Source organism: Macrobrachium nipponense, chromosome 18 (assembly GCF_015104395.2).
Source record: "Macrobrachium nipponense isolate FS-2020 chromosome 18, ASM1510439v2, whole genome shotgun sequence".
NCBI lineage: Eukaryota > Metazoa > Arthropoda > Malacostraca > Decapoda > Palaemonidae > Macrobrachium > Macrobrachium nipponense.
In genome coordinates this window covers 88,033,473-88,046,306 of record NC_087211.1, presented here as the reverse complement: position 1 = coordinate 88,046,306, position 12,834 = coordinate 88,033,473, and the positions used below count along the sequence as shown (strand labels likewise).

Sequence of the window (12,834 nt, the reverse complement as noted above, 5' to 3'; positions counted from 1 at the left end):
TATATATTATGTATATTATATATATATGTATAGATTTTTAAAAAAGATTAATAGATATATTATATATATAGATTGATTATATGTTACATATATATAATATATAGATATTATATATATATATATATCATATATATATATATATATAATATAGGTATATATATATAGTATATATTATATATAGATATATATATATTATATATATATAGCATATATATAAAAAATATATAATATATTAGTATATATATATTATATATATGTATATATATATAATTATATATATATTTATATATATAAAATTTATATATATATATATTACTTATATATGATATATTATGTATATATATAAAATATATATAACTATAATTATGTTAACATATTATGATATATATATATACTATATATATATTATATATATATATATATAAATAGATAAATAGATAGATAGGGAAATACTGTGAGTGTGTTTGTTTATGTAAGTGCGTGTACTTCTTGGTGAGCACGTACGTTTCTGCAAGCACATGGGCATAGATATTGAAATACTTAAATTCTAAAGGTGACCAATTAAGACAAGAATTCAGCATTTGGACAGAATTTATTTCATTCATACAATATCTTCAGGTTAGTTTTTCAGAATGCTGTATGTTTCTTTTATGCAAATACACATTATGTTCGTCAGCATATGTAGTCTTTTTAATGGACTACTGATAAAATCTGGTATACTGAATAATGTTTTTAGTTTTTAGCAGTTTTAAATAAAATCATGCATTTGTAACAATTTGTTAATAATTTGTTTTACAAAAAAAACACTCCATAAAGAATCATCAAATCAAAATTTGTCTTACAGAGTGATAAGAAAAAAAGCAATGGATATTTGATTTATTTGATTTATTTGATTTAAATACCACCAACAGTTATCCACATCAAAAAGTATCTGTCTTTAAACAAATTCAACTCCAAACTATGATAGACTCCTCTCCACTGTTTGTTTAAAACTAATTCAACTCCAAACTATGATAGACTCTTCTCTACTGTTTGTTTAAAACTAATTCAACTCCAAACTATGATAGACTTCTCCACTGTTTGTTTAAAACTAATTCAAATACAATCTATGATAGACTCCTCTCCACTGTTTGTTTAAAACTAATGCAACTCCAAACTATGATAGACTCTTCTCTACTGTTTGTTTAAAATTATTCAACTACAATCTATGATAGATAGATGGAGCTGAATTAGTTTAAAACAAACAGTAGTGAGGAATCTATCATAGCTTGTAGTTGAATTAGAATAGACTCCTCTCTGCTGTTTACCTCCTCTTGGCCTCGCAGAGGTAAGACGGCCCCCACGAGGGCGACTCGTACTCATACATGTAGAAGCGATTGAATGCCCCCGAGGGAACTTAGGCATTCATGCCGTTGGGGGGGGGGGGGTGGGGGGGAAAACCCCCCACCGTCAGATAAGGCGGATGCTGGATGAGAGATGTGCCACCTGCCGGAGGGATGAATTTGGATGCGTCAGGCAATTGTGGGTTCTGGGGATGTGCTCTCTCTCTCTCTCTCTCTCTCTCTCTCTCTCTCTCTCTCTCTCTCTATAGCACGACAAAAACTAGCGGTTACTATATCTTTCATGAAATGCAGAAACATGTGTTATTTCTCTCTACGCCTCTGGCATTTAAGTATATATATTATATATACATACACATACATAAACACATACACAAACACACACACCACACATACATACATTATATATATATATATATATATATATATATATATATATATATATATATATATATATTACTTACTTTACTTTATCTTCCCGCCACTGGCCAGTGGCATAAGGCTGATACAGTTCCTCTCCATCTGTCTCTATCCCGAGCCATTTCCCTTGCTTCCTCTAGTTTTGGATTTCATCCTCAAGATCCCTGACAATTATTTGTCTATCCACCTCGTTCTTTGGTCTGCCTAGCGGTCTTCTTCCTACTTGTACTGCTCTCAGTGCTCTCCTGGGGTCTCTATTCCCATCCATCCTCTCAACATGTCCAAACCATTTCAGCCTTCCCCTCTTCAACCTGGTACTGACTGGCCTTTGCCTCAATCTCACCCTGATGTCTTCATTTCTAACATAATCATCCCATTTAATGCCAAGTATCCTTCTCAGCAGTTTCATCTCAAAAGCATCCAACCTTTTCTCCTCTGTTCTGGTCAGTGCCCAGGTGGACGAGCCATACATCAGGACTGGTAGTACTACTGCATTGAATATTCTCATCTTAGTTCTCAAGCTGATTTCATGCCTTGACCAAACGTTTTTTCTCAGAACCTCAAAAGCTCTTGCTGCTCCTAGTTTTCTTCTTTGTATATCTTCAATTTGCCCCTCCCGGTCTGCCTGTTATATATATACTATATATGTGTGTGTGTGTGTGTGTCGGTGTGTGTGTGTGTGGTTTAGTGAGTGCGTGTGTGTGTATTAGCTTTGAGAGCAATCTCTCTCTCTCTCTCAAGCACAACAAAAATTAGATGTTACCATATCTGTCATGAAATGCAGAAACATACATGTATGTCCTTTCTCTCTATGCCTCTTGCATTTGATGTATATAATATTTATGTATACACCTACACATACACACACACATATGTGTGTATGTTTGTGTGTATGTGTGTTAGCTAAGAGAGCTGAACATTTATTATCTCTCATGAATACATGGAAAAAACTTGTCTATCTTCTTCTAATCTTATTACCACCTTAGGGCAATTTCTCTCTCTCTCTCTCTCTCTCTCTCTCTCTCTCTCTCTTCTCTCTCTTATATAAAAGATCCATTCTTCCTCAGTACTTACAGGTAAGACGTGTTGCTGATGGGCGTCCCGTCAATCCACTTCCACTGGCCATTAACCTTCTCTGAACCGACCCAGTAAATATATCCTTTCATCCCTGATGGCAGTAAATATATATAACGATAGATCAGCGACTTTATACATTTTCATATACGCATAAGGAAAAATATCGCCATAGGCAATGTGAATAGCTTGAAAAAAATGAATATTTTCATCCCGAGAATTCATCTCTCCCTACCCACCTACACCCTTGCAGGAAATGACTCCAGGAGATGTAACAATGATATTTCTAAGCATTAACTAATTCATGTAGTACTGTTTGCGTCATACTCGGCTCCCACGCACATTGAAGGGTTTGTATATATTCTTTTGCGATGGTCGTCTATTTTATTTTTATAATTTGAAGGTCACTGCGGAAATAAGAAGGATCTATCCTAACTAGCGACCCTCAGTGGTTTTCTGGGGTCGTTATGTAGGACTAATATTTCTTGGGGGTCGTTATCTTTATGACAGCCTTTTGTTTATGTCTTTACGCTCATCATCAAGGGGCTGTACTAAACACGGCGCAAAGATGTATACATACTGGGTTAAATCCCTTGGGTGTCTAGGAAAGTAAAAAAAAAAAAAATAAGGCGTTGGATTTGACAGCGAAGTAACTGACAGTTTTGTTCTTTTATGATGGATAAGCGTCTGGATACCTTCTGGTGATAGTAGAGAATTATTTTTTTTATTGTAAAGATAAACATTTCTATTGGTGACGACTAATTATTGAAATAATTTTTTTTATCAAATATATATATATATATATATATATATATATATATATATATATATATATATATATATATCACATATATTTATATATCTATGTATAAAAGTCTATATAATATAAACTATATTTATATCGACAAACACACACATATATGTATATATATATATATATATATATATATATATATATATATATATATATATTATATATATATATATATGGGTGTGTGTGTGTTGATATAAACATAGTTTATATATATATATATATATATATATATATATTATATATATATATATATATACACATATATATATATAATACGTATATATTATATGCTGCATATGCAGCATTTCAAAAGGTTCAAAGAAACCAAAAGTACTTGGAGGTATATCAAAAGCATGATATGTAAAGAATGAGTGGGAAATAAATAAATTTTTGCATTCCTACAAGCCTTGGGGTCCCAGTGGAGAAAACATTCTAGAACGGGGGAAAATAATATCAGAACTACTATCTAATAAATCATATAAAAAAATAACATAAAAAAAAATGTGGGAGGATATCAGAATGAGCTTTCTAGAGCTGCTATGAACAAGAGTGATTCTTAAAAGCTATGTAATTCTCAAACAAATATATATATATATATATATATATATATATATATATATATTAAGGAATTTAGTTGATTCATAGGATTTAGAGAAAAAATTATGGATTTTCCTTTCGCCCAAAAAACAGTAATGAGTCAGTTATAGTAAATGAAGGGAAATAAAAAATGTACTTTTAAAACACAAGACTATTCAGTCTCGCAAAATATTATTAGCTATTATTGTCAATGACTTACATAATCATTTTTGATAATTTCACTCATTCTTCTTCACGTGATTATACCTTGAGGTCCGAATGTAAATCTTTTGTAGAAAAGGTAGACAGGTATATAGGCATTATTCCAGTTGGATATTAAATATCTGCTTCATTTTGTCTTCTACCCTTAATTAATTTTGGAGGCACAATTCCTGGCAAGATTCTAAACGTCGATTAAAATATACCATTGCCATTTCATTAAAATGCTCGTTAACACAATTCTGAATATATCGCAATATTATACAAAGAAAAAGTACGTGCACGTAATGGTAATTTTCTCTCACTTTCCCTCAAAACTTACTTCTTCCTAATCCGAAATTTCTTAACAATGATGGATAATTCAGACAATTGAAATGCGTTCAAGAAACTGAATCTCAAGTTAGGAGTTTTGCATAATTTTTAAGCTAGTATTTTTCACGTACAACCCTTGCTAACAAAAGCCCCTTGAAGACGATCCACCAAAATATTTTGCCTTGCGTGGCCTAGCGTAGTTAATACTGAAGGTTTTTTTTTTTTTCAGTCACTTTCGTCCCAGCTGGGTTGCTTTCTGCCTATTACTTGTCATAAGTCTTTTTTGGTCAGTCACACCTAGCTGTACAAGTTCTTGAACTTGCTTCTACTCCAGTTCACAGCTGTCTGTTATATATTTTAAACAGACCACATTATAATCTAGAAATAACACCTAGTGATCTGTCTGAAGTGTATTGTATAGAGTGAAAATAAAGTAAGTGTTCTTTTAAAAAGTCCCTACTGCTTATTCACACCTAACTGTACAACTTCTTGAACTTGACATTACACCAATCCTCAGCTATAATTTAAGTATTTTAAGCAGACCCCATTATAAACTAGAAAGAAGACCCAGTGATCTCTGAAGTACACTGTATAGACTGATAAGAAAGTACGTTTTCTTAACAATAGATAAACCAAAACAACATCATCATACCTGGCAAGTTTTGAACAATGTGAGAAGAAAACGCCGCCAGAAATGGAACGTCAATGATGGGCAGGTCGGCTTTCCAGAGGTCACCCTCTCCGAACATCGAAGTGCAGAGTTCACGTGCCCTGGTCCAGTTCTTACCAGGTACCATGCTCGGGGCAAAGAAGTAATCGGTAGCGATGAAAATGCACCGTCCTTCCAGCGTTGTGAAGTTGTCGGGGCAGCAAGCTTGGAGGATATGAACGTATACTTGTTTACTAGCACTCTTGTTAGGAAGAATAGCCTACACGCGAAATTAATTAAGGTGCTGGTATATAGTATATATATGGCTTGGAAATAAAGTCGAAACCGGTCAGGACCTACACCCCGCCTCTTATTTTTCACCTGTGGATATGCGTGATAAATGAATCACGTGCTAAAGTGATTATAATCATGGATAAAAATATATATCTATGTGTGTTTGTAAATAAATATATATATATATATATATATATATATATATATATATATATATATATATATAATATATATATATATATATATATATATATATATATATATATGCATATGAAAGTGTGTGCATGTATGTGTGTATTTATTTATTTGTTTATATATTTATAAACACACTTGCCTGGCAGACGTTAGATAGGGCTACGGAAAAAGTCATATTTCACCTTCAAGACATAAACCGGTGTTGATGACCACACTGAATGAATTATTATTAGCACAGCAAACAAACGAAAACCTCTCATAGATATTTAAATAAGAAATTTTAATGTAGATTTCTTTTTGAATAATAGGATCAAAAAAATATACGAAGCATTTCAGTAACAGTAATGATAGTTGTTCCTAAAATTTGTTTTCATTCGTTCAACCGTAATACAAAATGTGAGACAAATGAATCCCGCAACAGCAATTTTCCACTACATTCCAAAATCGCAAAATGAAGAGGCTCTCATAAACATCAAGTTCAAAGTTGAGACACATTTCTTGAATATCATTTACCTGTGGATGACACCGTCGCCATGTCCACAGCTGGCGTCAGGAGGAGCACCAGCAGTGGTAAAGCAAAGAGAAGGGACTTCATGATGCTCATGGCTCCGTAGGTGTCCTGGTTACCTGGTAAGATCTCCCCCACCTAATGATTGGGTAACACCGACTCCCTCTTTATATAATGCCACTTTCGTTCGCAAAGCTGCAAAAATATCACGTCATAAAAGGTAAGATCTGCGTCACTTCCGTTCAGGGAAAACAAACTGTTCTGCTACCTGATAACCAATTCTTATTTTCCCAGATTTTTGTAGCATAATTCGACTCATATCTGACGGTCCGGGGATTTCTTTTTTATGATACCCCGCTATATAATTTTACAACTTCGAAAGTCTTATAGTAAAATCTTTCTTATGACTCAGATGTTTTGGGCGCAATTGCTTTTTATAGCCCACCACTCTGTGTTTGCCTTCATTTTCTGACTTCTTATGTACGTTATTTTTTAACGCTGTCATCGTTATTCGTTGTTTTTTACTTTAATTTCACACACTTCTCACCTGTTTTTTTTAACATATTTTGTATATCTGGTGTACTTACAACAATGATGACAATTGCATGTTTCCAAAATAGTAAATTCATTTAGCTTTCCCAAGCAAAACACTTTGGATAGAAACTCTAATTTGCTTTATTAGCCTCAAATATCTTCATGTTTCAGTTCATCTTAATACGAATATTACTGCCCTGTAATGTACAACAAATATTACAGATTTGCCAGATTGGTGCTGAATTTGCACGTACATAAGTGTATATGTGTGTATAACCGCAGATGAGTTTTATTAGTATGTGTCTACCTCGCCTTGAATTATACCCTATATATATATATATGATATATATAATATCTATATATATATATATATATAGATATATATACCTATATATCTTATTATATGTTAGTGAAATATAGATTATATATATATAATATAATATATCTGGTATATATATGTGTGTGTGTGTGTGTGTATGTATTGATAAACAGCATTGTCCATAAAAGTCATAAAATCCATGGTTTATTACAAAGAGGAAACGTTTCGCACATAAACCCAGTGCATCACCAGTCTGTAAAATTAAAACACACTCATTAAAAATATTATTAATGACAACATTTAAAAGAAAAAAAAAAGAAAAAAACATCAAAAAATACAAAACTTAAGCGTTGTGTATGTAATAATGTAAGTATGTATGGAGTCAAGACTGCAGAATGCGTTACCATTACCTTCTAAGGTTATGGGTTTCATAAGAAGGTTGCTAATCCCAGCCCCTACCATGAAGATGGTCGGAGAGTACTCAGATACCGTTGGAGTCCGGCATCCCTATGGACGACAAACGAGACAAGGGCCTCGTTAATAATTCATCCTCTGAACTCAAACCACCTGGAAATTCTTTCCTCTGCCTCATCATCAGGCGACGTCGAACTTTCCCAGCAGAGTAATTTTCCCTCAATCCTGTGGAATGGTTGGTAGGTTATTTCTCTCTGTCATTTCTCCCTGAAGAATCTACTGATGAAGTGTTATCATCCTTTTTTTTTTTACTGGGGATTAGCTGATTACCAAAGTGGGGTTTTCTGTTTCATGTTGCATGGTCTGGTTCCAATGGTTTTTTCAGAAGTCTGATTGTGAAATCTGAATTCGTGCGTGTTCGACCAAGTGGAAGTGGTTTCCTATATGGATCGATATGGTTGCTGTGATTTCTTGTCACTGAATGGGTCAATGAGTATGGTGACTCTTTGTTACTTTTCTTTTTAAGCCGATGGGATATCTTTTGTTAAGAGTGATTTTAATTTCAATCATAACAATAATAACAAAATTATTGCTATAGTTACCGTTATTATCGTTATTACAACTTTGAATAACTCGAAACGTATCTTAAATATATAAAAAATGCTTTGGATTCTCTATGCGTTCAAGTTCATCACCCTGTTGTTGTTTTCAACTTTTTCTAACAGCCTCGCTATCTTGTTATTCCAGAATCTGGATATGCACTGCAACTTCGCCCCCCTGAGGGTCTGACGCCTTCTACCCTTTTTCGTGTTTAGGAATTAGGATTCCAACACGTTCCTAATTGCCATTGCTTTGGCCAATAGAACACTTTCTGAGGATGTTTGTCTTGAACTCTCCAGGTTGCTCTAGAGGTCCTTTGCTATTATTCTTAATATTCTGAGATGGTTGGCACTATTTTCAGTCCAGCTACCCATAGTGCCCATACTTCCATCTTGATGATCTAGATTCTTTTCTTCTTTCGTCATTAACTCTTATGTCCAAGGGTGGGGCTGCATCTATCAGATATTTACCAGGATTAAGTCTTGTCTTCGGACCTACATAACATGGTCAGTCCTTATAGTGCAGTCGTCCCAGAGAACTTTGATTTTTTTTTCTTTTCTTTTCTTTTTCTTGGCCAGCACTTTTCAGGGTGTATGGCAGTCCCACTTGTCTGTACATGGTATGATATCTGTGCATGGCATAGGCGACAGTAATATTTTTTCTCTTGGTATCAATTGATATTATCGAGGTTTGGCGGTTCTTTCACATAAATTTTTAAACATTATTTCCAGCTTTTCAAAGCCACCATTTATTACAAAATTTATTACTTGTTATCCTCATGATTTTGATAAAACTTGATAAGTAGGTGCCTTGAAATTTGGGATTATTTTTCCGAAATATTTCTTTCCAAGTTATCAGGTCAGGTTAAATTTGTCTCGTATTTTGATGAAATTTTGTAGGTTGTGCCTTAGACGACTGTGATTAGTTGCCTCAAATATTCTTTTAACCTCGACCTACTTTCCAAGTCATGGGTAGTTTGGTGATACTTAATACTTATGTACTTTGAGGGTTCGGTCATTATTCCCAAAATAATTTTGACATCGACCGTTTCTTTCAACCTTTCAAGGTGGTTATATTCACACAATATTTTTGTTGTACCTACCGTTTTTCAAGGTTTGTCATTATAGTATTATATATATATATATATATATATATATATATATATATATATATATATATATATATATATATATATATATATATATATATATATATATATTATATATATATATATATATATATATATATACATATACATAATTTGGTACTACGGTAAGGTTAACATCTGAGACACAAATTTAGGAATTTACTAAAGGTTTATTCTATTCATGAAATTAAATAAACTGAACATCCTATTTAGAAAGAGGTCCAGTTATGAATAAATAATTCCTTCAAGATTTAAACCAAATAAAAAATATTGTGTCGGGAGTAAAGAATTAGAAATAAACAACATATGTATAGATCATTGTCATTTCTTCCAGATTTACATCAAATACAAATGATTTCGTCAGGAACAATAGATATAAGTAAACAATCATATTTTATAGATTAGTTTTTAAAGAGACTTCTAGCTTAGTAAAATCAACTACTTAAAAATTCCTAAACCCTTCAATTAAGGAATCTACAGGAACCGCCACGGCCTCTCGTTTACTTCCTCTTGGCCTCGCAGAGGTAAGACGGCTCCTTCCAGGACGGCTCCGACTCAAACATGTACAAGCGATTAAATGCCCCAGAGGGCACGAGCAAGCCAGTGAGCCCATCGGGTAACGTGGAAGATGGGTGAGAGTTGTGCCACCTGCGATAGAGATCAAATTGGATGTGTGAGACTAGTGTCGGTCCTGGAAAATTTTACTCTCTCTCTCTCGCTCTCTCTCTTTCTCTCTCCTTCTCCTCTCTTTTCTCTCTCTCTTCAGTTCGTACGATCTTATTATAGGAAATATACGCTCGCACATTTTCTCTTATGCCTTAAAATAATCACAATTCTCTCTCTCTCTCGCGGATTTTTTTATCATAGGGAGAGACATTCCTCTGTATATTTCCCTCAAGACTTAAAATTATAACAATTCTCTCTCTTCCTCTCTCTCTCTCTCTCTCCTCTCTTCTCTCTTCTCTCTCTCTTCTCTCTCTCTATCTCTCTCTCTCTCTCTCTCTCTCTCTCTCTCTCTCTCTCTGAAACGCATAATAGACTTGACTCACACGTAAGACATGTTGCTGATGGGTGACCCGTCAATCCACGTCCATTGACCTTCGACCTTCTGAGAACCGATCCAGAATGTTAACCCTTTCATTCCTGGCGATAACAGTTATTTAATAACATCATATGATATCTTAAGTGTACAAGCTAAAGGGGATTTCCATAAATAATGAAGTAACAATAAATATTTTTTGTAAGAAACAGGCATTTTAGGTTTTCTTCACAGCAAATCATTCAGTTCGGGGTTCCTGATGCAACGTCAGACTCCCGCGGTGATTTTGGAGTTTTACTGCGGGCTGCTCTTAAGAGCAAGAGCCCGTGCTGGCATAAGGCCGGCTTAACCTCAAACAACAACAAGCGTCTTATATGCATTTTTCTAATGCCAAGGTCAGTTAATTAAACGGGATGCCCAATGCCCGTGTTTAGGGCGGACCTGCAGAAATAAATATACTATATATATTATCTATTGATACTATTATTATATAATATAATATAATATTATATTATATGATATATTTGGAAGAAACGATAAAAGAACTACTTCCCTAAGGAAGTGATCAAGTGACCTCTTGGAGGGTAAAAATAGATTTCTCAAAGGAAAAATAAAAAAATTTTAGCATAAAAACACTGGTATTTCTGAAAAGCGAATGTTGTGGAATTGTTTTTATAAATGCATGGGATAAACACGAATTATGATGTATTGGAAACTTTGCAAGCTTGAAATTCTCTGGATCTATAAGACTACTGGATGATGAAAGAATGAAGGCATTAATCCTTCAGATAAAAGAAATATATTTTTACTTTCACTCGCGAGATTTAAACGAAACAAAACAAAAATCTTGAAGCTAAAACCCTTTACAATTCTCGCTTCACTGGAATTAATAAAACGAAATCAGAAATAGATTTTCCTTAAACTTAAAAAAAGAAAAAAACAATCAACCTCTACCTGGTAGGTTTTCAGCCATGTGAGAACAGAAAGTCTCCAGGAAAGGGACGTCAACGATTGCCAGGTCAGTTTCCCAGAGGTCACCCTCACCGAACATCGAAGTACAAAGGTCACGCGCCCTGGTCCAGTTTTTGGCATTTTCTATCCTGGGGTCTAGATAGACGTCGGTGGCTATGAAGATACAACGGCCATCCAGTGGTGTGAAGTTGTCGGGGCAAGAAGCTTATGGAAAGAAGTTATTAGAAGTTATTATCATTGTTATTGTTATGTTTCGCTCGTCGGGCCAGCAAACTTGGAGGATAAACGTATACTTGCTTACTCGCCAATGGATTATATATATATATATATATATATATATATATATATATATATATATATATATATATATATATATATATATATATATATATATATATATATATATTTTTTTTTTTTTTTTTTTTTTTTTTTTTTTTTTAAGTGTGTATGTATGTATTTATTTATTTATCTATATATTTATACTCACACACTTGCTTGGTATATAATGAAAAGATAGAGCTACTGAAACAGTCATATTTCACCTTCAAGACATAAACCGGTGTTGATGATCACACTAAATGAATGATAGTAAATTTTAATATAGATTTCTTTTTTAAAAAATCACCTGTGGATGACACCATCGCCATGTCCACAGCTGGCGTCAGGAGGAGCACCAGCAGTGGTAAAGTGAAGAGAAGGGACTTCATGATGCTCACGGCTCCGTAGGTGTCCTGGTTACCTGGTAAGATCTCATCCACCTAATGATTGGGTGACACCGACTCCCTCTTTATATAATGCCACTTTCGTTCGCAAAGCTGCAAAAATATCACGTCATAAAAGGTAAGATCTGCGTCACTTCCGTTCAGGGAAAACAAACTGTTCTGCTACCTGATAACCAATTCTTATTTTCCCAGATTTTGGTAGCATAATTCGACTCATATCTGACGGTCCGGGGATTTATTTTTTATGATCCCCGCTATATAATTTTACAACTTATAGTAAAATCTTTCTTATGACTCAGATGTTGTGCATTGCTTTTTATAACCCACCACTCCTATGTTTGCCTTCATTTTCTGACTTTCAAACTTTTTTCACCTTTTATGTTTTTTCTTACACATTATCTCGTGTAGTTACAACAACAAGAGTAAATTCATTTAGCTTTACCAAGCAAAACACTTTGGATAGAAACTCTAATTTGCTTTATTAAATTTATTACTTAAGGTTTTGCTTATTGCGATAAAGCGAAGCATATAATATTATACACATTAGCCTAAAATATCTTCATGTTTCAGTTCATATTAATACGAATATTACTGCTCTGTAATGTACAACAAATATTAAAAACCATGCATAAGAATATCTTTCCTATTTTATCTCAGGTGCAAAGAATTTAAGTGTTGCCTTTCAG

General features: G+C 33.7%; 2 protein-coding genes across 2 annotated transcripts; both read right to left on the bottom strand.

Annotated features, from left to right (window-relative positions):
- Positions 1-573: 573 nt before the first annotated feature.
- On the bottom strand, positions 574-6,543 carry LOC135196707 (C-type lectin domain family 4 member C-like). Its single transcript, XM_064223540.1, has 5 exons — positions 6,407-6,543; positions 5,408-5,629; positions 2,835-2,928; positions 1,448-1,485; positions 574-1,395 (listed from the first exon to the last, which is right to left on the bottom strand). The coding sequence occupies exons 1-5, from the start codon at positions 6,495-6,497 to the stop codon at positions 1,304-1,306; spliced, it is 537 nt and encodes a 178-aa protein (XP_064079610.1). The 5' UTR covers positions 6,498-6,543; the 3' UTR covers positions 574-1,303.
- Positions 6,544-9,814: 3,271 nt separating this feature from the next.
- LOC135196876 (C-type lectin domain family 4 member E-like) lies at positions 9,815-12,181 on the bottom strand. Its single transcript, XM_064223650.1, has 4 exons — positions 12,052-12,181; positions 11,409-11,630; positions 10,465-10,558; positions 9,815-10,063 (listed from the first exon to the last, which is right to left on the bottom strand). Exons 1-4 carry the CDS (start codon positions 12,131-12,133, stop codon positions 9,916-9,918), a joined length of 546 nt encoding a protein of 181 aa, XP_064079720.1. The 5' UTR covers positions 12,134-12,181; the 3' UTR covers positions 9,815-9,915.
- Between the last annotated feature and the right edge of the window lie 653 nt (positions 12,182-12,834).